Source organism: Pristiophorus japonicus, chromosome 2 (assembly GCF_044704955.1).
Source record: "Pristiophorus japonicus isolate sPriJap1 chromosome 2, sPriJap1.hap1, whole genome shotgun sequence".
NCBI lineage: Eukaryota > Metazoa > Chordata > Chondrichthyes > Pristiophoridae > Pristiophorus > Pristiophorus japonicus.
The window spans coordinates 120,721,070-120,748,102 of record NC_091978.1 but is presented as its reverse complement, the minus strand read 5'-3'; the positions used below and the strand labels follow the sequence as shown (position 1 = coordinate 120,748,102).

Below are 27,033 nucleotides of genomic sequence, written 5' to 3'. Positions count from 1 at the left end.
GAAACACCCTGCTCCCTTCTTTGGTCACAACAGTGCCGGGAAGCCACTTGGGACCTTGTCCATAATTCAATACAAATACAGGATCATTGATTTCAATTTCGCGTGACACATTTGCGCTATCATGATATGTACTTTGTTGAAGCTGCCTGCTTTCTACCTGTTCATGTAGATCAGGGTGAACTATCGAGAGCCTGGTCTTAAGTGCCCTTTTCATGAGCAGTTCAGCAGGTGGAATCCCAGTGAGCAAGTGGGGTCTCGTGCGGTAGCTAAGCAGGACTCGGGATAGGCGAGTCTGCAGTGAGCCTTCAGTTACCCTCTTCAAGCCCTGCTTGATAGTTTGTACTGCTCTCTCTGCCTGACCATTGGATGCTGGTTTAAATGGGGCAGATGTGACATGTTTGATCCCGTTGCGGGTCATGAATTCTTTGAACTTGGCACTGGTAAAACATGTCCCGTTGTCGCTCACAAACACATCGGGTAGTTCGTGCGTGGCAAACATGGCCCGCAGGCTTTCAGTGGTGGCAGCGGACGTGCTTGCTGACATTATCTCACATTCAATCCATTTGGAGTACACATCGACAACCACAAGGAACATTTTACCCAAGAATGGGCCTGCATTGTCGACACGGACCCTAGACCATGGTTTGGAGGGCCAAGACCATAAACTTACTAGCGCCTCCCTGGATGCATTGCTTAACTTCGATCATGTGTTACATCTGTGCAAGCAGGACTCTAAGTCCGCATCGATACCGGGCCACCACACGTAGGCCCCAAGTTTCCACATGATTTGCTCCTGATTTTTAGGAGCAACTGGTGTAGAACGGAGTATCTTAGAAATCGGAATTCTCGCCATTTAGTTTGCTCCAGTTCTAGTCAGTTAGAACAGTTTCACTTTGGAACAGAATTTTATTTTCAAAAGGGGGCGTGTCCGGCCACTTACGCCTGTTTTCAAAGTTTCGTCAGTGAAAACTTACTCGAAACTAACTTAGAATGGAGTAAGTGAAGATTTTTGTACGCTCGAAAAAGCCTTGTCTACACTTTAGAAAATCAGGCGTAGGTTACAAATCAGGCGTAGGGAATGGGGGGGTGGGGGTTTAAAGGGAAGTTTACAAACATTAATCACTTCAGTTTTACAAATAAAGAGCCATCATCAATAATAAATGATAAAAACATCAATAAATCAGCCAATAAATCAATCAAAAAAAATTAATAAGAAATTATTTTTTTTTAAATCAATAAATAAAACATTTTCTACTTACCGACTGCAGCACCGGAAGCCCTCCAACAGCGTGCTGGGATGCCCCTCCCCCAAGTGTGCCTCTGTCAGTGTCTCTATCGGTCTGTCTGTGTGTGTCTTTCACTCTCGGTCTGTCAGTGTCTGTGTTTCTGACAGTGAGGGGAGGGGGAGGAGGGGGGGGTAGAGGGAGAGAGGGGGGGAGCAGAGGGAGGGAAGGAGGAGGGATGGGGGAGAAGGGTGAGGGGGGAGGGGGAGGAGGAGAAGGGGGAGGGGGGGGAAATGAGATGGGGTGGGGGGGGGGGGGAAAGGAGAAGGGGGAGGGAGGCTGAATGGGCCGGGCCTGGCCGGGCCCCGAGACTTCGGGCAGGGCCCATCCCCAGCACCAGATTTACAGGTAAGTGGCGTTGGGTCGGGTCGGGAGAGCGCGGGTCGGGGGGGTGGTGGGAGGGACGTCGGTTCGGTTCGGGTCAGGGGGAGGGAGGGAGGGAGAGGGAGGTCAGGTCGGGGGGGAGGGAGGTCATGTCGGGTCCAGTCCGGTGGCGGGGGGGGGGGGGGAAGTGGGAGTCTGGTCGGTGTCGGTGTCGGGTCCGGTCCGGAGGCGGGGGACGGTGGGGGGGGGGGAAGCAGGAGTCGGGTCGGGTGCGGGGGCGGGGTGTGGGGGGGGGGGGGGGGGGGAGTGGGAGTTGGGTCGGTGTCGGGTCCGGTCCGGAGGCAGGGGGCGGGAAGCGGGAGTCGGGTCGGTGTCGGGTTCGGCCCACTGTAGCGTGCATGTGCAGAGGTCCCAGCACTGTTTTCAGCGCAGGGACCTGGCTCTGCCCCCTACAGCTCGTGCTGCGCTGTGCCGAGCTGCAAACGACCTGCAGGGAGCTGGAGAATCTGGAAGTTTTTTTTAGGCGCACTTTGTGGCGCGAAAAACGAGCGTCCAGGTCGGGACTGCGCCGTTCTAGGCACAGCTCGAAACTTGGGCCCGTGGGATCTGGCTATTGTTTTTATCATTACGATGCCTGGATGGGTACTGTGGAGGTCACTGATGAAGGTGTCTCTGCCCTTCTTGAGAACCAATACCCAATGTCCACACAGAAGGCAGTCTGCCTGTATAGACATTTTATCTTTGCGCCGCTGGAACGGCTTTATCGCTTCCTGCATTTCCACTGGGACATGGGACCAGCTCCCGTGAAGCACACAATTTTTAAACTAGGGACAGTAAGGGGTCCTGGCTCGTCCAGGTTCTAATCTGTCGGACTGTGACGGGTGATTGCTCACTCTCAAATGCTTCCATAACCATGACTAAATCTGCGGGCTGCGCCATTTCCACCCCCGTGATGGGCAATGGCAGCGTACTGAGGGCATCGGTGCAGTTGTCTGTGCCTGGCCTGTGGCGGATGGCATAGTGGTAGGCGGACGTGAGGCCCATCTCTGGATGCGGGCCGATGCATTCGTATTTATCCCCTTACTCTCGGAAAACAGGGATATCAGTGGTTTATGGTCAGTTTCCAAATAAAATTTTAGCCCAAACAGATTATGATGCATTTGCTTTACCCCATAGACATACGCTAACGCTTCTTTCTCAATCATGCTGTAGGCTCTCTCAGCCTTAGACAGACTCCTGGATGCATAAGCAACCGGTTACAATTTCCCAAAATCATTAGCTTGTTGCAATACACACCTAACGCCATACGATGACGCATCACATGCTAGTACCAAACGCTTACATGGATCATACAACACAAGCAATTTGTTTGAGCATAACAATTTTCTAGCTTTTACAAAGGCATTTTCTTGGCTTTTGCCCCAAACCCATTCATCTCCTTTACGCAGTAAGGCATGCAGTGGTTCTAACAATGTGCTGAGACCCAGTAAGAAGTTACCAAAATAGTTCAGGAGTCCTAGAAATGACCGCAGCTCCGTCACGTTCTGTGGCCTCGGTGCGTTCTCGATTATCTCCGTCTTCGAATCGGTGGGCCTGATGCCATCCGCCGCAATTCTTCTCCCTAGGAACTCTGCTTCAGGTGCCAGGAAAACGCACTTCGAGCATTTTAACCTGAGACCCACGTGGTTGAGTCGACTAAGAACCTCCTCCAAGTTCTGCAGATGCTCACTTGTGTCCCGACCTGTAACCAAGATGTCGTCCTGGAAGACCACCATGTGCGGGACCGACTTCAGTAAGCTTTCCATGTTTCTCTGGAACATCGCCGCCACTGATCAAATTCCAAACGAGCATCTGTTATAAATGAAGAGACCTTTGTGCATGTTGATGCAGGTGAGGGCCTTCGATGATTCCTCCAGCTCCTGCGTCATGTAGGTCGAGGTCAAGTCCAGTTTCATGAACGTCTTTCCTTCCACCAGCGTAGCAAAAAGGTCGTCGGCCTTTGGTAGTGGGTATTGGTCCTGCAGGGAGAAAGGATTGATAGTTACTTTGTGATCACCACAGATTCTGATGGTACCGCCTCCCTTGAGGACAGGAACGATCAGGCTGGCCCACTCGTTGAATTCGATCGGCGAAATGATGCCCTCTCTTTGCAGTCGGTCTAGCTCGATCTCTACCCTTTCTCTCATCATGTATGGTACTGCTCTCGCCTTATGATGGATGGGTCGCGCCCCCAGAATTGGGTGGATCTGCACTTTTTCTCCTTGGAACTTCCCGATGCCTGGTTCGAACAGCGAAGGGAACTTGTTGAACACCTGGGCACATGAAGTGTCTTCAGTGGACAAGAGTGCTCGGACGTCATCCCAGTTCCAGCAGATTTTTCCCAGCCAGCTCCTGCCAAGCAGTGTGGGACCATCGCCCGGTACCACATAGAGTGGTAGCTTGTGCACCGCTCCATTGTAGGAGACTTTTACAGTAACACTGCCGATTGCGGGAATCAGTTCCTTTGTGTAAGTTCTCAGTTTTGGGTGAATTGGAGTCAAGACTGGCCTTGAGGCCTTTGCTGCACCACAATTTTTCGAAGTCTTTTTGCTCATAATGGACTGGCTCGCGCCCGTGTCCAGCTCCATTGACACCGGGAGTCCATTTAGTTCAACATTCAGCATTATCGGGGGATACTTTGTGGTGAATGTGTGCAGCCCATATACCTCTGCCTCCTCGGTCTGAGGCTCTGGTTCATCATGATCAGCCGTGGATCTGTCCTCCTCTGCAACATGGTGGTTTGCAGGATTAACAGATATGCAGCTCACCTGCACATACATTGGAGATGTCCCATAGTTCCACAACCCTTGCAAAAGTACCCTTTGAAGCAGCATAAATGGAAATGATGATCACCCCAGCAGCGCCAACAAGATGTTAATGGCCTTGCATTCATCACCCTTGATGGTGGACTCAGACATCTGCGGACGTGCAGCTGCAGGCATGTGGGGCCTGCCCTGTACGATGCGATTTGAAAACAATGTCACTTTGTTCACAGTACTTGTAGCAGCACTTGTGTGCTGAGAGATTTGCTTAGTATTGTCACTGGTGGCAATGAACACCTGGGCTATCGCTATGGCCTTACTCAGGGTTGGGGTCTCTACAGTCAAAAGTTTGCGAAGTACCATTTCATGGCCAATGCCAAGTACGAAGTCTGAGCATGTGCTCCAAATGTCCTTCAAATTCGCAATGTCCTGCAAGGTGTCTTAGCTCGACGACATAACTCGCCACTTCCTGGCCTTCAGACCTTTTGTAGGTGTAGAACCGGTACCTCGCCATCAGAACGCTTTCCTTCGGGTTCAAATGCTCCCGGACCAGTGTGCACAAATCATCGTACGATCTCTGTGGGTTTCGCTGGAGTGAGCAGATTTTTCATGAGGCCATACGTTGGTGCCCCGCAGACGGTGAGGAGAATCGCCCTTCGTTTGGCAGTGTTCGCTTCTCCTTCCAGCTCGTGGCCACGAAGTATTGGTTGAGTCGCTCCATAAAGATTTCCCAATCATCTCCCTCCGAGAATTTTTCCAGGATGCCCACTGTTCTCTGCATCATTGGCTTCGTTATCTATATTTTGTCGCCAGTTGTTATGTATGAAGAAAGAGTCTAACTGGATACTGTGAGCTCAAAGTAAAGTGCGACCTTAGTCTTTTATTGCAGGTCTCCAGAGTAGCTCTTCAGCCTGTGAGGCCTCCTTAAGTACCTGTGCTCCCAAGGGATTATGGGATCCCTTGGGACTCCAGGGGATGAGCCCTCTGGTGGCTGTACAATGTATATACAAGTTTACATATATAACAGAGATAAAGTACCGTCTTCACAATAAAGACACCCTCCATCGTGTTGTGTGGCATTACCATCGTGCTAAATGGGAGAGAGTCAGAACAGAGCTAGCAGCTCAAAACTGGGCATCCATGAGGAGCTGTGGGCCATCAACAGCAGCAGAATTGCAATCCACTACAATCAGTAACCTCATTGCCCAGCATATCCCCTCACTCTACCATTACCATTAAGCCAGGGGACCAACCCCGGTTCAATGAGGAGTGCAGAAGAGCATGCCAGGAGCAGCACCGGGCATACCTAAAAGTGAGGTACCAACCTGGGGAAGCTGCAACACAGGATGACATGCATGCTAAGCAGCGGAAGCTAAGCGATCCCACAATCAAAAGATCAGATCAAAGCTCTGCAGTTCTGCCACATTCAGTCATCAATACTGGTGGACAATTAAACAATTAACAGGAGAAGGCTCCATGAATATCCCCATCCTCAATGATGGCGCAGCCCAGCACACAAGTGCAAAAGCCAAGGCTGAAGCATTTGCAGCCATCTTCAACCAGAAGTGGTGAGTGGATGATCCATATCAGCCTGCTCCTGAGGTCCCCTCCATCATAGAAGCCAATATTCTGCAAATTCGATTCACTCCGCGTGATATCAAGAAATGGCTGAGCGCACTGGATACAGCAAAGGCCCCGACAACATCGTGCTGAAGACTTGTGCTCCAGAACTAGCAGCGCCGCTAGCCAAGCTGTTCCAGTACAGCTACAACACTGGCATCTACCGGACAATATGGAAAACTGCCCAGGTATGTCCTGTCCACAAAAAGCAGGACAAATCCAATCCGCCCAATTACCACGCCATTAGTCTACTTAGCAAAGTGATGGGAGAAATCACTGACAGTGCTATCAAGCGGCACTTACTCACCAATAACATGCTCACCAATCAGTTTAGTTTCTGTCAGGACCACTCAGCTCCAGACCTCATTGCAGCCTTGGTCCAAACATGGATAAAAGAGCTGAATTCCAGAGGTGAGGAGAGAGCGATTGCCCTTGACATCAAAACAGCATTTTAGTGAGTGTGTCATCGAGGAGCCCGAGTTAAACTGAAGTCAATGGGAATCAAGGGGAAAACCCTCCACTGGCAGGAGTCATACCTAGCACAAAGGAAGATGGTTGCAGTTGTTGGAGGTCAATCATCCCAGCCCCAGGACATCGCTGCAGGAGTTCCTCAGGGCAGTGTCTTAGGCCTAACCATCTTCAGCTGCTTCATCAATGACCTTCCCTCCATCATAAGGTCAGAATTGGGGATGTTTGCTGATGATTGCAAAGTGTTCAGTTGCATTCACAGCTCTTCAGAAAATTAAGTAGTCCATGCCCATATGCAGCAAGACTTGGACGACATTCAGACTTCGGCTGATAAGTGGCAAGTAACATTCGCAGCACACAAGTGCCAGGCTATGACCATCTCCAAAAGCGAGAGTCTAAACATCTCCCCTTGATATCAACGGCATTACCATCGCAATTCTCGCAAAAATGGCAACATTTCTGTGATGGCAGATTTTCCCATCATTGTCCTGTCCTTTACATACATGCACCATTTTGGAGATGGGCGCATCTTCCACCAGAATTTAGTGTGTATTTTAGAACAGGTTTAACATATACAAAAGTTGACACAAAGTTGACGGAGTGCTGCACTGTTGGATATGCCATATTTTGGACGAGATGTTTAACCCTCTCAGATGGACGTAAAAGATCTCATGGCATTATTTTTAAGAAGAGAAAGGGCATTCTCCCTGGTGTGCTGGCCAATGCATCCCTCAATCAACATCACTAAAAAGCGGATTATCTGGTCATTCTCACATTGTTGTTTGTGGGAGCTTGCTGTATGCAAAATGGCTGCCACATTTCCTACATCAAAACAGTACTTCATAGAAACATAGAAAATAGGTGCAGGAGTAGGCCATTCGGAATGCACCACCATTCAATAAGATCATGGCTGATCATTCCCTCAGTACCCCTTTCCTGCTTTCTCTCCATACCCCTTGATCCCTTTAGCCGTAAGGGCCATATCTAACTCCCTCTTGAATATATCTAACGAACTAGCATCAACAACTCTCTGCGGTAGTGAATTCCACAGGTTAACAACTCTCTGAGTGAAGACTTTTCTCCTCATCTCAGACCTAAATGGCTTACCCCTTATCCTTAGACTGTGACCACAGGTTCTGGGCTCCCCCAACATCGGGAACATTCTTCCTGCATCTAACCTGTCCAGTCCAGTCAGAATTTTATATGTTTCTATGAGATCTCCTCTCTATCTTCTAAACTCCAGTGAATACAGGCCCAGTCGATCCAGTCTCCCCTCATATGACAGTCCTGCCATCCCAGGAATCAGTCTGGTGAACCTTTGCTCCACTCCCTCAATAGCAAGAACGTTCTTCCTCAGATTAGGAGACCGAAACTTAACACAATATTCCAGGTGAGGCCTCACCAAGGCCCTGTACAACTGCAGTAGACCTCCCTGCTCCTATACTCAAATCCACTAGCTATGAAAGCCAACATGCCATTTGCCTTCTTCACCACCTGCTGCACCTGCATGCCAACCTTCAATGACTGATGTATCATGACACCCAGGTCTCGTTGCACCTCCCCTTTTCCTAATCTGCCGCCATTCAGGTAATATTCTGGCTTCATATTTTTGCCACCAAAGTGGATAACCTCACATTTATCCACATTATATTGCATCTGCCATGCATTTGCCCACTCACCTAACCTGTCCAAATCACCCTGCAGCCTCTTAGCATCCTCCTCACAGCTCACACCGCCATCCAATTTAGTGTCATCTGCAAACTTGGAGATATTACTCTCAATTCCTTCATCTAAATCATTGATGTATATTGTAAATAGCTGGGTGTCCCAACACTGAGCCCTGCGACACCCCACTTGTCACTGCCTGCCATTCTAAAAAGGACCCGTTTATCCCGACTCTCTGCTTCCTGTCTGCCAACCAGTTCTCTATCCACGTCAATACAATACCCCCAATACCATGTGCTTTAATTTTGCACACCAATCTCTTGTGTGGGACCTTGTCAAAAGCCTTTTGAAAGTCCAAATACACCATATCCACTGGTTCTACCTTGTCCACTCTACTAGTTACATCCTAAAAATATTCCAGAAGATTTGTCAAGCATGATTTCCCTTTCATAAATCCATGCTGACTTGGACCAAACCTGTCACTGCTTTCCAAATGCACTGCTATTTCATCTTTAATAATTGATTCCAACATTCCCCTACTACCGATGTCAAGCGAAACGGTCTATAATTACTCGTTTTCTCTCTCCCTCCTTTTTTAAAAAGTGGTGTTACATTAGCTACCCTCCAGTCCATAGGAACTGATCCTAAGTCGATAGACTGTTGGAAAATGATCACGAATGCATCCACTATTTCTAGGGCCACTTCAAAAGTACTCCATTGACTATAAAGTACTTAGGAACCTCCTAAGTTGAGAAAGGCGCTATATAAATGCAAGTTTTTCTTTCTTTAGCCTACAGATTCTAAATTTGATTCTAATATTTACCTTGCTGCTGTAAAATACTCAAACCAATTTAAGTTTTGAATGATTGACAAAAATGTGAAATACACAGTTTGAAGACAATATTTGTACACAAATCCTACTTTGAAACCAGTATGTAAAGCTGTACGTACGAACTGATTAACTTGGCATGGTTCAGGCGGCCACCTAAACTGGACTGAGTTTTCATTCTTGATGTGGATTGTGATGTTGATGGTTGAGAACTTGGCTCTAAACCTGGAATGCAAAAAAAATGCTATGTGAATGTAAAGCAAACAAAAATGATTAAGTTTATTGAATGAAATTTTAGGAGTACAGACATGGCATCCCTTTCTTTGCTTTAATACAGATCCAAAATGAGCTTCAGAGTCGCCATATAAAATATTCAGTACAAAATCTGGGATATTTTGATTCAAAGCAAAAAGTAGAATATAGAACTTGCATGGAGTCCATCAGGGAGATTAAAATGGTCCTTGTCAAATTGTGAAATTGGCTTATAAATCCTTTTCATCCATGAAAACTGCGACCACTTATTTATTTTTAGAACATCAATTGGAGATTTAGTGCAGGGAAGCAACAGGAAAAAAAATCCCAAAAAAGATTTGACTGTAGTGAAGTTAAAAGGAGACAGGAATTGGAAATACCTCAGATGTATTAAAATGGTGGTAGTTTTGCAAACAGCACTGGATGGTATCATTCATGGAGGAGGTTACACAGCAAGGATAAGAACCACTAGCTTGTTGACTCAAGTGCAACATATATATATCATCACCAAAGAATAGTTAGGGGGAGAAATTAGGTGCATTTGCGTCTCTTGGGGGGGCACTAATAGGGCACAAATGAGTTTACGACCGGGCATGACGTTGCTAACGACTCCCGCTAAATTCGGCGGGGGTTTGGCGGCAGTGTGCCCCGATCTCCTGCGTCCAGCGATCATAACGTCACCGCCGTGCGCAATGCCCTGGGCCCTAAATTGGGTTCCATCCCTGAAGCAGCGTGGGGCTAGAATAGTGACTGCTTCAGGGGACGTGTGCCAGGCAGCTGGTCGCTACCGGGGTGAAAATTAATGGGGAGGTGGCCAGCTGCTGGGAAAAAAAAAATCTTCCCTTTTCGTTGCCGTTCCGGTTTGTTCCTGGGGTCAATGCCACGATCGCTCAGTCAGGCACACTGAAGAATATGAAGGTACAGAGTTAGGTTTCAAATTAAGAATGGTGTGTAACTTGGAGAGGAATGGGAGGTGATAGTGTTCACAAGTGCCTGCTGCCCTTGTCCTTCTAGGTGGTAGAGGTCACAGGTTTGGGAGGTGCTGTTGAAAAACCTCGGTGAGTTGCTGCAGTGCATCTTGTAGATGGTACACACTGCAGCCAGGGTGCAACAGTGGTGGAGGGAGTGAATGTTTAAGGTTCTGGATGGGGTGCCAATCAAGTGGGCTGCTTTGTCCTGGATGGTGTTGAGCTTCTTGAGTGTTGTTGGAGCTGCACTCATCAAGGCAAGTGAAGAATATTCCATCACACTCCTGACTTGTGCCTTGTAGATCGTGGAAAGGCTTTTGGGAGTCAGGAGGTGAGACACCTGCCACAGAATACCCAGCCTCTGACCTACTCTTGTAGCCACAGTATTTATGTGGCTTGACCAGTTAAGCTTCTGGTCAATGGTAACCCCCAGGATGTTGATGGTGGGAGATTTGGCAATGGTAATGCTGTTTAATGTCAAGGGCCGGTAGTTAGACGCTCTCTTGTTGGAGCTGAGCACCGAGTCTCATCGCAGAGAGCATGCAGAAAAAAAGCGCGGGCAGAGGAAAGAGCATGCGGCAAACCAGTCCCACCCACCCCTTCCCTCAACGACTATCTGCCCCACCTGTGACAGAGTCTGTGGTTCTCGTATTGGACTGTTCAGCCACCTAAGAACTCATGTTAAGAGTGGAAGCAAGTCTTCCTTGATTCCGAGGGACTGCCTAATATGATGATGTTGGAGATGGTCATTGCCTGGTACTTGTGGGGGGGGCGAATGTAACTTTCCACTTATCAGCCCAAGCCTTGAATGTCATCCAGGTCCTACAGCATGCGGACATACACTGCTTCATTATCGGAGGAGTTGCGAATAGAACTGAACACTGTGCAGTCATCAGCGAACATCCCCACTTCTGACCTTATGGAGGAAAGGTCATTGATGAAGCAGCTGAAAATGGTTGGGCCTAGGACACTGCTCTAAGGAACTCCTGCAGTGATGTCCTGGGGTGAGATGATTGACCTCCAATAACCACACCCATCTTCCTTTGTGCTAGGTATGACTCTAGCCAGTGGAGAGTTTTTCCCGATTCTCATTGACTTCAATTTTACTCGGGCTCCTTGATGCCACACTCAGTCAAATGCTACCTAAATGTCAAGGGCAGTCACTCTCACTTCACCTCTGGAATTCAGTTCTTTTGTCCATGTTTGGACCAACGCTGTAATGTGGTCTGGAGCCAAGTGGTCCTGGCAGAACCCAAACTGAGCATCATGAGCAGGTTATTGGTGAGTAAATGCCGCTTGATAGCACGGTCGACAACACCTTCCATCACTTTGCGGATGTTTGAGAATAGATTGGTGGGGCGGTAATTGGCCAGATTGGATTCGTCATGTTTTCTGTGGACAGGACATAAGTGGGCAGTTTTCCACATCGTCAGGTAGATGCCAGTGTTGTAGCTGTACTGGAACAGCTTGGCTAGTGGCATGGCTAGTTCTGGAGCACAAGCGTTCAGCATGACAGCCAGTATATTGTCGGGGTCCATAGCCTTTGCTGTATCCAATGCGCTCAGCCATTTCTTGATTAACGTGGAGTGAATCGAATTGGCTGAAGACTGCCGTTTGTGATTAAAAAAAGACTTGCATTTATATTGCACCTTTCATGACCACCGGGTGTCTGAAAGTGCTTTACAGCCAATAAAGTACTTTTGGAGTGTAGTCACTGTTGTAATCTGGGAAATGCAGCAGTCAATTTGTGCAGAGCAAGCTCCCACAAACAGCAATGTGATAATTGTTATGTCTCAAATAAAGCAATGTGACTGAGTACTGTAGACGTGAGTAAGTGTGACCTTGATCACTTTATTCTAACTCCAGAGTACTGGTACAGCATGGGAAGCCTGCTTCTATACAGTGCTCCCAAGGGATGCTGGGATCCCTTGGGACTCCAACAGATACGCCCTCTGGTGGCAGTAGAATGCTGGTTACATAACATCACTCCCCCGCCCCCAAAGTCAATAGTACACTTATTTACAGGGTGAGACGATCTGGGGCTTTCCGCTCCCTAGTCGATCGTCTCGGTACAAACACAGGTGCAGGTGAATTGATTGGGACTTTGCTGGGCTGCTGGGCAGCTGGCCTTGCTGGGCTGCTGGGGATGATGAGTTCATCCGTGGTCAACCGTGATGTCGGTTGCCACTTGTGCGTGTGTCGGAGGTTCGAAGTTGATAGTGTCCTCTTTAGGTTGCTCGTGGCAGTCTGTGAATCGCAGTTTGGTTTGGTCCAAATGCTTTCTGCTAGTTAGTCCATTTGCGAGTTTGACCTGAAATACCCTACTCCCTTCTTTGGCTATGATAGTGCCAGCATGTCATTTGGGACCACGTCCATTGTTGAATACAAATACATTGACTTCAATATCGCGTGATCATGGTACATGCTTTGTTGATGCCGCCTGCCCTCGACATGATCATGGGAGATCAGGGTGGACTAGAGGGAGCCTCATTTTGAGTGCCGTTTTCATGAGCAGTTCAGCAGGGGGAACCCCGGTGAGCAAGTGGGTCGAGTGAGGTAGCTGAGCAGGACTCGGGACAGGCAGGTGTGCAGGGAGCCTTCCAACACACATTTCAAGCTTTGCTTGATGGTTTGGACTGCCCGTTCTGCTGGTCGTTGGACGCGGGCTTGAACGGGGCAGATGTGACGTGCTTGATCCCATTGCGGGTCATGAATTCCTTGAATTCAGTGCTGGTAAAGCACAGCCCATTGTCTCTGACAAGAACATCAGGCAGGCCGTGCGTGGCGAACATGGCTCGTAGGTTTTCGATGGTGGCAGTGGACGTGCTTACAGACATTATTACACACTCAATCCATTTTGAATAAGCATCCACAACAACCAAGAACATTTTGCCTAGAAATGGGCCAGCGAAGTCAACGTGGATCCTCGACCACGGTTTGCAGGGCCATGACCCCAAATTTAGCGGTACCTCCCTGAGTGCATTGCTCAGTTGAAAGTAAATGTTGCATTGGCGCACGCAAGACTCCAAATCTGAGTCACTGCCGGGCCACCACACATGGGGTCAGGCTATGCTTTCATCATTACTATGCCTGGGTGGGTATTGTGTAGTTCGCGTATGAACGTTTCCCTGCCTTTCTTGGGCAAAACAACGCGATTACCCCATAAAAGACAGTCTGCTTATATAGACATTTCGTCTTGGCGCCGCTGGAACGGCTTGATTTCTTCATGCATCTCCGCTGGGACACTGAACCAACTCCCATGGAGGACACAGTTTTTTTTTACAAGGGACAGTAAAGGATCCTGGCTGGTCCAGGTCCTGATTTGGCGGGTCGTAACGGGTGACTTTTCGATTTCAAATGCATCGATCACCAAGAGCAAGTCTGCAGGCTGTGCCATTTCTACCCCGGTGGTGGGCAATAGTAGCCTACTGAGAGCATCAGCGCAGTTCTCTGTGCCTGGCCTGTGGCGAATTACATTGTTATATGCAGACAGCGTGAGCTCCCATCTTTGGAAGCGAGCAGAGGCATTGGTATTAATACCTTTGCTCCTTGAGAATAGCGATATGAGCAGCTTATGGTCGGTTTCTAACTCGAACTTAAGCCCAAACAGATACTGGTGCATTTATTTTACCCCGTAAACGCATGCCAGAGCTTCTTTTTTAATCATGCTGTAGGCCCTTTCGGCCTTGGATAAGCTCCTGGACGCAAAAGCGATTGGTTGCAATGTTTCCAATTCATTTGCTTGTTGTAACACACACCCGACCCTGTACAAAGACGCATTGCAAGCTAGCACTAAACATTTACATGGGTCATACAGAACAAGTAGTTGTTGGAACATAACAGATTTCTGGCTTTCTCAAAAGTAGTCTCTTGTGATTTCCCCCATACCCAAAAGGGCAGAAAACGCTACTGGGAGTTGTGTACAGATCACCAAACAGTAGTAGTGAGGCTGGGGACAGCATCAAACAAGAAATTTGGGATGCGTGCAATAAAGGTACAACAGTTATCATGGGCGACTTTAATCTACATATAGATTGGACTAACCAAACTGGCAGCAATACGGTGGAGAAGGATTTCTAGAGAGTGTATTAGGGATGGTTTTCTAGACCAATATATCGAGGAACCAACTAGAGGGCTGGTCAGCCTAGCCTGAGAGATGTATAATGAGAAAGGACTAATTAACAATCTTGTTGTGCGAGACCCCTTGGGGAAGAGAGTGACCATAATATGGTAGAATTCTTTATTAAGATGGAGAGCGACACAGTTAATTCAGAGACTAGGGTCCTGAACTTAAGGAAAGGTAACTTCGATGGTATGAGACGTGAATTGGATGGAATAGACTGGCAAATGATACTTAAAGGGTTGACAGTGGATAGGCAGTGGCAAACATTTAAAGATCACATGGATAAACTTTAACAATTGTACATCCCTGTCTGGAGTAAAAATAACAATAAAACGTGGCTAACATGGGAAATTAAGGATAGTGTTAAATCCAAGGAAGAGGCATATAAATTGGCCAGAAAAAGCAGCAAACCTGAGGACTGGGAGAAATTTAGAATTCAGCAGAGGAGGACAAAGGGTTTAATTAAGAGGGGGAAAATAGAGCATGAGAGGAAGCTTGCCGGGAACATAACAACTGACTGCAAAAGCTTCTATAGATATGTGAAGAGAAAAAGATTAGTGAAGACAAAGTCAGATTCAGGTGAATTTAGAATGGGGAACAAAGAAATGGGGGAACAAAGAAATGGCAGACCAGTTGAACAAATACTTTGGTACTGTCTTCACGAAGGAAGACACAAATAACCTTCCAGAAATACTAGGGGACCAAGGGTCTAATGAGAAGGAGGAACTGAAGGAAATCTTTATTAGGCAGGAAATTGTATTAGGGAAATTGATGGGATTGAAGGCTGATAAATCCCTGGGGCCCGATAGTCTGCATCCCAGAGTACTTAAGGAAGTGGCCTTAGAAATAGTGGATGCATTGGTGATCATTTTCCTCTGGATCAGTTCCTATGGACTGGAGGGTAGCTAATGTAACACTACTTTTTAAAAAAGGAGGGAGAGAAAACAGGTAATTATAGACTGGTTAGCCTGACATTAGTGGGGAAAATTTTGGAATCAATTAGTAAAGATGAAATAACAGCGCATTTGGAAAGCAGTGGCAGGATCGGTTCAAGTCAGCATGGATTTATGAAAGGGAAATCATACTTGACGAATCTTCTGGAATTTTTTGAGGATGTAACTAGCAGAGTGGACAAGGGAGAACCAATGGATGTGGTGTATTTGGACTTTCAAAAGGCTTTTGACAAGGTCCCGCACAAGAGATTGTTGTGCAAAATCAAAGCGCATGGTATTGGGGTAATGTATTGACGTGGATAGAGAACTGGTTGGCGAACAGGAAGCAGAAAGTCTGGATAAACGGGTCCTTTTCAGAATGGCAGGCAGTGACGAGTGGAGTGCCGCAGGGCTCAGTGTTGGGACCACAGCTCTTTACAATATACATTAACGATTTAGATGAAGGAATTGAGTGTAATATCTCCAAGTTTGCAGACATCATTATACTGCGTGGCGGTGTGAGCTGTGAGGAGGATGCTAAGAGGCTGCAGGATGACTTGGACAGGTTAGGTGAGTGGGCAAATACATGGCAGATGCAGTATAATGTGGATAAATGCAAGATTATCCATTTTGGGGGCAAAATCCCGAAGGCAGAATATTATCTGAATGGCGACAGATTAGGAAAAGGGGAAGTGCAACGAGACTTGGGTGTCATGGTACATCAGTCATTGAAAGTTGGCATGCAGGTACAGCAGGCGGTGAAGGCGGCAAATGGTATGTTGGCCTTCATAGCTAGGGGATTTGAGTATAGGAGCAGGGAGGTCCTACTGCAGCTGTACAGGGCCTTGGTGAGGCCTCACCTGGAATATTGTGTTCAGTTTTGATCTCCTAATCTGAGGAAGGATGTTCTTGCTATTGAGGGAGTGCAGCGAAGGTTCACCAGACTGATTCCCGGGATGGCAGGGCTAACATATGAGGAGAGACTGGATCGACTGGGCCTGTATTCACTGGAGTTTAGAAGAATGAGAGGGGATCTCATAGAAACATATAAAATTCTGACGGGACTGGACAGGTTAGATGCAGGAAGTATGTTCCCGATGTTGGGGAAGTGCAAAACCAGGGGACACAGTCTAAGGATAAGGGTAAGCCATTTAGGACTGAGATGAGGAGAAACTTCTTCACTCAGTGTTGTTAACCTGTGGAATTCCCTACCACAGAGAGTTGTTGATGCCAGTTCATTGGATATATTCAAGATGGAGTTAGATATGGCCCTTACCCCTTGATCCCTTTAGCCGTATGGAGAGAAAGCAGGAAAGAGGTACTGAGGGAATGATCAGCCATGATCTTATTGAATGATGGTGCACGCTCAAAGAGCCGAATGGCCTACTCCTGCACCTATTTTCTATGTTTCTATGCCATCTCCCTTGCGTAGCAACATGTGAAGTGGCTCTTGCAAGGTACTTAACCCGGGTAGGAAATTACCAAAATAATTGAGGAGTCCCAGGAACGACCGCAGCTCCGTCACGTTCTGTGGTCTCGGCGCGTTTTTGATGGCCTCCGTCTTGGCGTCGGTGGGTCTGATGCCGTCTGCCGCGATTCTTCTCCCTAAGAACTCGACCTCCTGCGCCAGGATAACACACTTCGAGCGTTTCAACCTAAGTCCCACATGATCAGCCGATTTGGAACCTCTTCCAGGTTCTGCAAGTGTTCAATGGTGTCCCGACTTGTGATCAATAGGTTGTCCTGGAAAACCACGGTGCGCGGAACCGACTTTAGCAGACTCTCCATGTTACTTTGAAAAATAGCCGCGGCCAATCGAATCCCAAACGGGCATCTATTGTAAATGAACAGACCTGCGTGCGTGTTGATGCGGGTGAGGCCTTTCGAAGATTCCGCCAGCTCCTGCGTCACACGTAGGCCGAGGTCAGGTCCAACTTGGTGAACGTTTTCCCTCCTGCCAGCGTCGCAAATAGGTCGTCTGCCTTGGGTAGCGGATACTGGTCCTGCAGCGAAAAACGGTTAATCGTTACTTTATAGTCCCCATAAATTCTGACCGTGTCATCGCCCATGAGAACCGGAACAATTGGACTGGCCCACTCGTTTAACTCCACCGGCACGATGATGCTCTCTCGTTGCAGCCTGTCCAGCTCAATCTCCACTTTCTCTCGCATTATGTATGGCACCGCCCATGCCTTGTGGTGAATGGGTCATGTACCAAGAATCAAGTGGATCTGCACCTTCACCCCAGAGAAATTTCTGATGCCTGACTCAAACGACAGAAACTTGATCAGAACCTGGGCACATGAGGCACGTCGATGGACAAAAGCGCTCGGATGTCATCCCAGTTTCAGCGGATTTTTCGCAGCCAGTTTCTGCCAAACAGTGTGGGCCATCTCCTGATACAAGCCATAGTGGTAGTTCGTGCACTGCTCCATCATAGGAGACTTTTACTGCTGCACTGCCAATTACAGAGATCAGCTCTTTAGTATAAGTTCTCAGCTTGGTATGAATAGGGCTCAGCTTGGGCCTGTGTGCCTTGTTGCACCACAGCCTGTCAAAGGCCTTTTTGCTCATGATGGACTGACTCGCACCCGTGTCTAATTCCATGGATACTGGAATTCCGTTCAGTTCAACTTTTAACATGATCGGTGGACATTTCGTGCTGAAGGTGTCTACCCTGTACACTTCTGGCTCCTCGGTTTGAGTCTCAAGTTCAGTTTCATCCACCATGGATCAGTCTTCCTCTGCAACATGGTGGTTTGCAGGGTTTGAAGCTCGTCTGCACATTCGCTAGAGGTGCCCCATTGTTCCACAGCCTTTGCATGCATAGTGTTTGAAGCAGCATTGATGGGCTCGATGATCACCTCCACAACGCCAACAAGGTGTCAAGTGCCTCGCATTCACGCTTGATGGTGGACTCAGTCATCTGAGTTCGTGCAGCTACAGGCGTGTACGTTCTGCCATATGCCAAAAAAGATGTTACTTTGTGTACAGTACTTGCCAAAGCATCTTTATGCTGCGAAATTTGTTTGGTGTTATCGCTGGTGGACATAAATGCCTGGGCTATCGTTATGGATTTGCTCAGGTTCGGTGTTTCAATAGTCAATAATTTGCGAAGGATAACCTCATGGCCAATGCCAAGCACAAAAAGTCTCTTAGCATTTGCTCCAGGAATCCATCGAACTCGCAATGCGCCTTAGTTCGACGATGTAGCTCGCCACTTCCTGGCCTTCAGACTGTTGATATGTGTAAAATCGACACCTTGCCATCCAGAACACTTTTCTTCGGATTTAGATGCTCCCGGACTTCATACAATTTGGCTGTTGGTTTCACCGCAGCAAGAAGATTCTTCATGAGGCCATAGGTTGTTGCCCCACAGACGGTGAGGAGGATCGCCCTTCGTTTGGCAGCATTCACACTCCCTTCCAGCTCATTGGCCACGAAGTATTGGTCGAGTCACTCCACGAAGGCCTCCCAATTGTCCCCTTCTGAGAATTTCTCCAGGATACCAACAGTTCTCTGCATTTTCGTGTGGTGGTTCGTTATCTCATCGCCAGTTGTTATGTCTCGAATAAAGCAATGTGACTGAGTACTGTAGATGTAAGTGTGACCGTAGTCTCTTTATTCTAACTCCAGAGTACTGGTACAGCATGGGAGGCCTGCTTATATACAGTGCTCCCAAGGGATGCTGGGATCCCTTGGGACTCCAACAGATACGCCCTCTGGTGGCGGTAGAATGCTGGTTACATCGTGTTGCATACTTAACAATAATGACCAGATAATATGTTTTTGTTATTTTGATTGAGAGATGAACATTGGCCAGGACACCGGGGATAACTCCCCTGCTCTTCTTCAAAATAGTGCCACGAGGTCTTTTATGTATACCTGAGAGAGCTGACGGGGCCTCGGTTTAACATCTCATCCAAAAGACGGCACCTCCAACAGTGCAGCACTCCCTCAGGAGTGTCAGCTGAGATTTATGTGCTGAAGTCCCTGGAGTGGGACTTGAACCCACAACCTTCTGACTCAGAAGCGAGTACGCTACCCACTGAGCCACAGCTGACAAATGATGGTGGGACCTCAGGAGGTGGCTGAGATGGATCATCCACTCGGCACTTCTGGCTGAAGATGGTTGCAAACACCTACGTGTTGGGCTCCGCTATCATTGAGGATGGGGATGTTCATGGAGCCTCCTCCTCTAATCAGTTGTTTAATGGTCCATCACCATTCACGACTAGATGTGGCAGGACTGCAGAGCTTTGATCTGATCCGTTGGTTGTGGGATCGCTTAGCTGTCTATAGCGTGCTGCCAACGTTGTTTAACATCTCATTTTTAAGTACGCCTGGTGCTGCTCCTGGCATGCTCTTCTAGACTCCACATTGAACCAGCGTTGGCCGCCTGGCTTGATAATGGTGGAGGGCTGTGCCAGACCATGAGGTTACAGATTGACATGGAATATAATTCTGCTGCTGCTGATGGCCTACAGCGTATCCTGGATGCCCAGTTTTGAGCTGCTAGATCTGTTCTGAATCTATCCCATTTAGCACGGTGGTAGGGCCACGCACTATGGAGGGTGTCCTCTGTAATATATGTAAACCTGTAAATACCTTGTTTAACCACCAGAGGACTCATCCCCTGGAGTCCCAAGGGATCCCACAATCATAAGGAGGCCTCACAAGCTGGAGAGGCACTCTGGATACCTGCAATAAAGGACTACGGCCACACATTACTTTAAGCTTACAGTATCTGGTCAGATTCTTTATTCAAGACATAACAACTGGCAACGAGATACAGATGACGAACCCCACCGCAACAATGCAGAGAACCGTGGGCATCCTGGAGAAATTTTCGGAGAGAGATGATTGGGAGCGACTCGACCAATACTTCTTGGCCAACGAGCTGGAAGGAGAAGCGAACGCTGCCAAACGAAGGGCGATCCTCCTCACCAGTTGCAGGGAACCAACGCATGGCCTCATGAAAAATCTGCTCGCTCCAGCGAAACCCACAGAGAAGTCGTACGATGATTTGTGCACACTGGTCCGGGAGCATCTAAACCCGAAGGAAAACGTTCTGATTGCGAGGTACCGGTTCTACACGTACACGAGGTCTGAAGGCCAGGAAGTGATGAGCTACGTCGCTGAGCTAAGGTGCCTTGCAGGACATTGTGAATTTGAAGGACACTTGGAGCACGTGCTCAGGGATGTCTTTGTACTTGGCATTGGCCATGAAGTAATACTTCGCAAACTTTTGACTGTAGAGACCCGAACCTTGAGTAAAGCCATAGCGATAGCCCAGGCGTTCATCGCCACCAGTGACAATACCAAACAAATCTCTCAGAACACTAGTGCTGCTGCAAGTACTGCGAACAAAGTAACGTGGTTTTCGAATTGTAATGAACAGGGCAGAACTCAAGCCTGCAGCTGCACATCCGCAGATGTCTCAGAGTCCACCATCAAGGGTGGTGAATGCAAGGCCATTAACACCTTGGTGGCACTGCGGTGGTGATCATCGCTTTCATTCATGCCGCTTCAAAGGATACGTTTGCAAGGGCTGTGGAACAATGGGACACCTCCAACGTATGTGCAGGCAAGCTGCAAAACCTACTAATCCTGCAAACCACCATGTTGCAGAGGAGGACTGATCCACGGTGGATCACGACGAACCTGAGCCTCAGAATGAGGAGGCAGAGTATATGGGGTGCACACATTTACCACAAGGTGTCCCCTGATAATGCTGAAGGTTGAATTAAATGGACTCCCGGTGTCAATGGAGCTGGACATGGTCACGAGCCAATCCATCATGAGCAAAAAGACTTTCGATAAATGGTACAGCAAGGCCTCAAGGCCAGTTCTGACTCCCATTCGTACTAAACTGAGAACGTACACAAAGCAACTGATTCCCGTAATCGGCAGTGCTACTGTAAAGGTCTCCTACAATGGAGCGATGCACAATTTACCACTGGGTGGTACCGGGCGATGGCCCCACGCTGTTCGGCAGGAGCTGGCTGGGAAAGATATGCTGGAACTGGGACGGCGTCCGAGTGCTTTCGTCCGTCGACGACACTTCATGTGCCTAGGTCCTAAACAAGTTCCCCTCGCTGTTCTAACTGGGCGAAGTTCCAAGGAGCAAAAGTGCAGATCCACTTGATTCCGGGGGCGCGACACATCCATCACAAAGCGAGAGAGGTACCGTACATGATGAGAGAGAGGGTGTCATTTCGCCGATCGAATTCAATGAGCGGGCCAGTCCAATTGTTCCAGTCCTCAAGGAAGACGGCACCGTCAAAATCTGTGGTGATTACAAAGTAACTATCAATCGTTTCTCACTACAGGATCAATACCGCTACCAAAGGCCGACGACCTATTCGCGACGCTGGCGGAAGGAAAAATGTTCCCGAAGCTGGACTTGACTTCGGCCTACATGACACAGGAGCTGGAGGAATCATCAAAGGGCCTCACCTGCATCAACACGCACAAAGGTCTCTTCATTTACAACAGATGCCCGTTTGGGATTCGATCAGCCACGGCAATATTCCAAAGGAACATGGAAAGCTTGCTGAAGTCGGTCCCGCGCACCGTGGTCTTCCAGGACAACATTTTGTTTACAGGTCGGGACTCCGTCGAGCACCTGCAGAACCTGGAGGAGGTTCTTAGTCGGCTTAATCGTGTGGGGCTCAGGTTAAGACACTCGAAGTGCGTTTTCCTGGCACCTGAAGTGGAGTTCCTGGGGAGAAGAATCACGGTGGATGGCATCAGGCCCACCGATTCGAAGACAGAGGCAATCAAGAATGCACCCAGACCACAGAACGTGACGGAGCTGCGGTCGTTTCTAGAACTACTGAACTATTTTGGTAACTTCTTATCAGGTCTTAGCATGCTGCTAGAACCACTGCACTCTTTATTGCGTAAAGGAGATGAAAGAAAATGCCTTTGAGAAAGCTAGGAAACTGTTATGCTCAAACAAATTGCATGTGTTGTATGATCCATGTAAGCGTTTGGTACTAGCATGTGATGCGTCGTCACATGGCGTCGGGTGTGTATTTATAACAAGCTAATGAATCTGGGAAATTGCAACCGGTTGCTTTTGCACCCAGAAGTCTGTCTAAGGCTGAGAGGGCCTACAGCATGATTGAAGAAGAAGCGTTAGCGTATGTTTATGGGGTAAAGAAAAAGCATCAATATCTGTTTGGGCTCAAATTTGAATTGGAAACCGACCATAAGCCACTGATATCCCTCTTTTCTGAAAGTAAGGGGATAAATACGAATGCATCGGCCCGCATCCAGAGATGGGCGCTCACGTTGTCCGCATACAACTACGCCATCCACCACAGGCCAGGCACAGAAAACTGTGCCGATGCTCTCAGTAGGCTGCCATTGCCCACCACAGGGGTGGAAATGGCACAGCCTTCAGATTTAGTTATATAATGGAAGCATTCGAGAGTGAGCAATCACCTGTTACCGCCCGACAGATTAGAACCTGGACGAGCCAAGACCCCTTACTGTCCTTCATAAAAAACTGTGTGCTCCACGGGAGTTGGTCTAGTGTCCCGTTAGAAATGCAGGAAGAAATAAAGCCATACCAGCGGTGCAGAGATGAAATATCCATACAGGCAGACTGCCTCCTATGGGGTAATTGGGTAGTGGTGCCAAAAAAGGCCAGGGACACTTTCATTAGTGACCTCCACAGTACCCACCCAGGCATTGTAATGATGAAAGCGATAGCCAGATCCCACGTGTGGTGGCCCGGTATTGATGCAGACTTAGAGTCCTGTGTGCACAAATATAACACATGTTCACAGTTAAGCAATGCACCCAGGGAGGCGCCACTAAGTTTATGGTCCTGGCCCTCCAAACCGTGGTCCAGGGGCATGTCGACTATGCAGGCCCATTCTTGGGGAAAATGTTCCTTGTGGTTGTAGATGCGTACTCCAAATGGATTGAATGCGAGATAATGTCGGCAAGCACGTCTGCTGCCACCATTGAAAGCCTGCGGGCCATGTTTGCCACGCACGGCCTGCCTGATGTCCTTGTGAGTGACAATGGGCTGTGCTTCACCAGTGCCGAGTTCAAAGAATTCATGACCCGCAATGGGATCAAACATGTCACATCTGTCCAGTTTAAACCAGCATCCAATGGTCAGGCAGAGTGAACAGTGCAAACAATCAAGCAGAGCTTGAAAAGGGTAACTGAAGGCTCACTGCAGACTCACCTATCCCGAGTCCTGCTTAGTTACCGCACAAGACCCCACTCGCTCACTGGGGTTCCCCCTGATGAACTACTCATGAAAAGGGCACTTAAGACAAGGCTCTCGTTAGTCCACCCTGATCTACATGAACAGGTAGAGAGCAGGCGGCTTCAACAGAATACATATCATGATCGCGCAAATGTGTCACGCAAAATCGAGATTAATGATCCTGTATTTGTGTTGAACTATGGACAAGGTGCCAAGTGGCTTCCCAGCACTGTCGTGGCCAAAGAGGGGAGTAACGTGTTTCTGGTCAAACTTTTAAATGGACTCACCTGCAGAAAACACTTGGACCAAACCAAACTCAGATTCACGGACCATCTAGAACAACCCACAATAGACACTACCTTTTTCGACCCCACAACACACACAGAAGTGGCAACCGACCCAGCGGTTGACCACGAAGCAGAACCCATCACCTGCAGCAGCCCAGCAGGACTCACCACACCCAGCAGCCCAGCAAGGCCAGCTGCGCAGCAGCCCAGCGAGGGCCCAACAAATGACTCACCAAAACCAGCATTTGCACCAAAACAATCAACCAGAGAAAGGAAGGCCCCAGATCGACTCACATTGTAAATAGTTACACTATTTACTTGGGGGGTGGGGGGCGGGTGGAGGAGTGTTGTTATATATGTAAACCTGTAAATACCTTGTTTAACCACTGGAGGGCTCATCCCCTGGAGTCCCAAGGGATCCCACAATACCTTGGGAGCACCTGTACATAAGGAGGCCTCACAGGCTGGAGAGGCACTCTGGAGATCTGTAATAAAGGACTACGGTCACACATTACTTTAAGCTTACAGTGTCTGGTCAGATTCTTTATTCAAGACATAACATCCTCAGTGTGAAGATGGGACTTCATTCTCACAAGGACGGTGTGGTGGTCACTGCTACTAATAATGTCATGGACAGATGCATCTGCGACAGGTAAATTGGCGAGGACGAGATCAAGTAGGTTTTTCCTTGTATTAATTCTCTCATCACAAGCTTAGTCTGGCAGCCATGTCTGTCAGGACTCGGCCAGCTAAGTCAGTAGTGGTGCTACCGAGCCACTCTTTGTGATGGACATTGAAGTCCCCCACCCAGAGTATATTCTGTCCCCATTGGTACCCTCAATGCTTCTTCTAACTGGTGTTAAACATGGTGGTAATCAGCAGGAGGTTTTGTTGCCCATGTTTGACCTGGTGTTATGAGGTGTCATGGGGTCCAGGATGTACCCAGAGATGGTGATGGAGGAGTCTGGGACATTGGCTGAAAGGTCTGATTCTGAGAGTATGACTCTGTTTCTCTCTCCACAGATGCTGCCTGACCTGTTGAGTATTTCAAGCATTTTCAATTTTTATACTAAAACCATGTCTTCTTTCTAAACATGTGTTAAAAGCTATACTACTATACCTGTGTCAATGCTGACATTTGAAGACTTAAGAATTGTTTCACCATTAAAACAGGTCAAGCTGATCGTGTAAAGAGTCCCAGGCTTTCGATCCATTAGTTTCAAACTTCCATTTCTGAAATTTTAAAAGGGCTCAATTAAATATTCCGACATGCCACCAAGCAGCTGCAAAGTATTGCAAAACAGTAGATGTTAACACAAAACAAAAATCACCTCAAGTCCAGTGTCTGGCTAAAGATTGCGGAATTTTAAACTTAAATGAGCTATCCCTATAACCACTTTACGCTCGAGTCTTTTACGTTGGTTCAAAATTCAATTCGCCTGAAGCAGTTCCCACCCACAAAACTGGTTACGCCCTCTGGTCAGAATGACCAGTTTCCACCGCTTGTGCCCCTTTGGGGTGTTTATCAGATTGCACCCAGAATCTCGAGCATTCACGGTCACATAAATCCAGCACTGATCACCTGTATCTGCAGCGACCAAATGACCAGCAGTCAACTGAAGCCTGACCCTAGGTCTGTTTCTCCTGCTGCTGCTTCATTTACTTTAAGTGGCTTTAAATTCAGTCAATTACCAGAGAGCAGAACACACAGGTCTGGCTTCAATTGCCTGCTGGTCACAAGTCTTGTGTATCAGGGGCAGTTAAAGCAGACAATTGATGCCAATTATAAAGTAGGAATGGCTCAGTTCCCGGCAATCGCACTCCTCTGTGTGATGCTGGAGAATGCCCTGCTCAAGTCACGAATCGATTACGATCATTTATGCTGAATGATTGCACTGATTCATGGGAGATTTTACATTTGAACTTACACTAATGAGTTTGCATGGAAACTTGAACGAAACTTACATCGACAAATCTGGCGCAGTGTCTAGTGCATTCTGGGTACATTTTGCCGATTGTGCCCAGAGTAGAAACTCCATGGGCCCAAGTTTCGAGCCGCGCCTAGAACGGCACAGTCCCGACCTGGACGCCCGTTTTTCGCGCCATAAAGTGCGCCTAAAAAAAACTTCCAGATTCTCCAGCTCCCTGCAGGTCGTTTGCAGCTCGGCGCAGCGCAGCACGAGCTGTAGGGGGCGGAGCCAGGTCCCTGCACTGAAAACAGTGCCGGGACCTCTGCACATGCACGCTACAGTGGGCGCGCAAGTGCAGTAGCTCCAGGCACCCAAAACTGTGTGGGAGGGGCCGAAGCACGCAGCCCCTAGCCCTGGCCCAATGGCCTCACTGGGGCTGTGTGAATAAGGCTCCTTCCACGGCCAGCTCCTGCTTCTTCCTGACCCGACTCAACTCCCGCTTCCCGCCCCCGGACCGGACCCGACACCGACCCGACTCCCGCCCCTGGACCGGACCCGACACCGACCCGACTCCCGCCCCTGGACCGGACTCGACCCCCGCCCGGCCCGTTCAGCCTCCCTCCCCCATCTCCTTTCCCCCCCGCTCCCCCTCCTCCACCCCTCCCCCTCCTCCCCCATCCCTCCCCCTTCTCTCCCTCTACCCCCCCTCCTCCCCCTCCCCTCGCTGTCAGAAACACAGACACTGACAGACAGAGAATGAGAGACACAGACAGACAGACAGACAGACAGAGAGATAGAGACACTGACAGAGACACACTGGGGGGGGGGCATCACAGCACGCTGTTGGAGGGCTCCCGGTGCTGCAGTCGGTAAGTAGAAAATGTTTGATTTATTGATTCTTTTTTAATTATTTCTTATTAATTTTTTTTGATTGATTTATTGATGTTTTTATCATTTATTATTGATGATGGCTCTTTATTTGTAAAACTGAAGTGTTTAATGTTTGTAAACTTCCCTTTAAACCACACCCCCCGCCCCCCCCCCCCTCCCCCACCATTCCCTACGCCTGATTTGTAACCTACGCCTGATTTTCTAAAGTGTAGACAAGGTTTTTTCGAGCGTACAAAAATCTTCACTTACTCCATTCTAAGTTAGTTTGGAGTAAGTTTTCACTGACGAAACTTTGAAAACAGGCGTAAGTGGCCGGATATGCCCCCTTTTGAAAAAAAATTCTGTTCCAAAGTGAAACTGTTCTAACTGACTAGAACTGGAGCAAACTAAATGGCGAGAATTCCGATTTCTAAGATACTCCATTCTACACCAGTTGCTCCTAAAAAT

The 27,033-nt window shown here is 48.2% G+C and overlaps 1 protein-coding gene across 1 annotated transcript in view; it reads right to left on the bottom strand.

Moving 5' to 3' along the window:
* LOC139240599 (uncharacterized) overlaps positions 1 to 27,033 on the bottom strand; it is a 166,741-nt gene that overhangs the window by 85,066 nt on the left and 54,642 nt on the right. Inside the window, exons 3-4 of the mRNA XM_070869153.1 lie at positions 24,906 to 25,018; positions 9,113 to 9,215 (exon numbers count right to left, since the gene is read on the bottom strand). Coding sequence (XP_070725254.1) covers positions 9,113 to 9,215; positions 24,906 to 25,018 — 216 coding nt within the window. The remainder of the gene's footprint in view (positions 1 to 9,112; positions 9,216 to 24,905; positions 25,019 to 27,033) is intronic.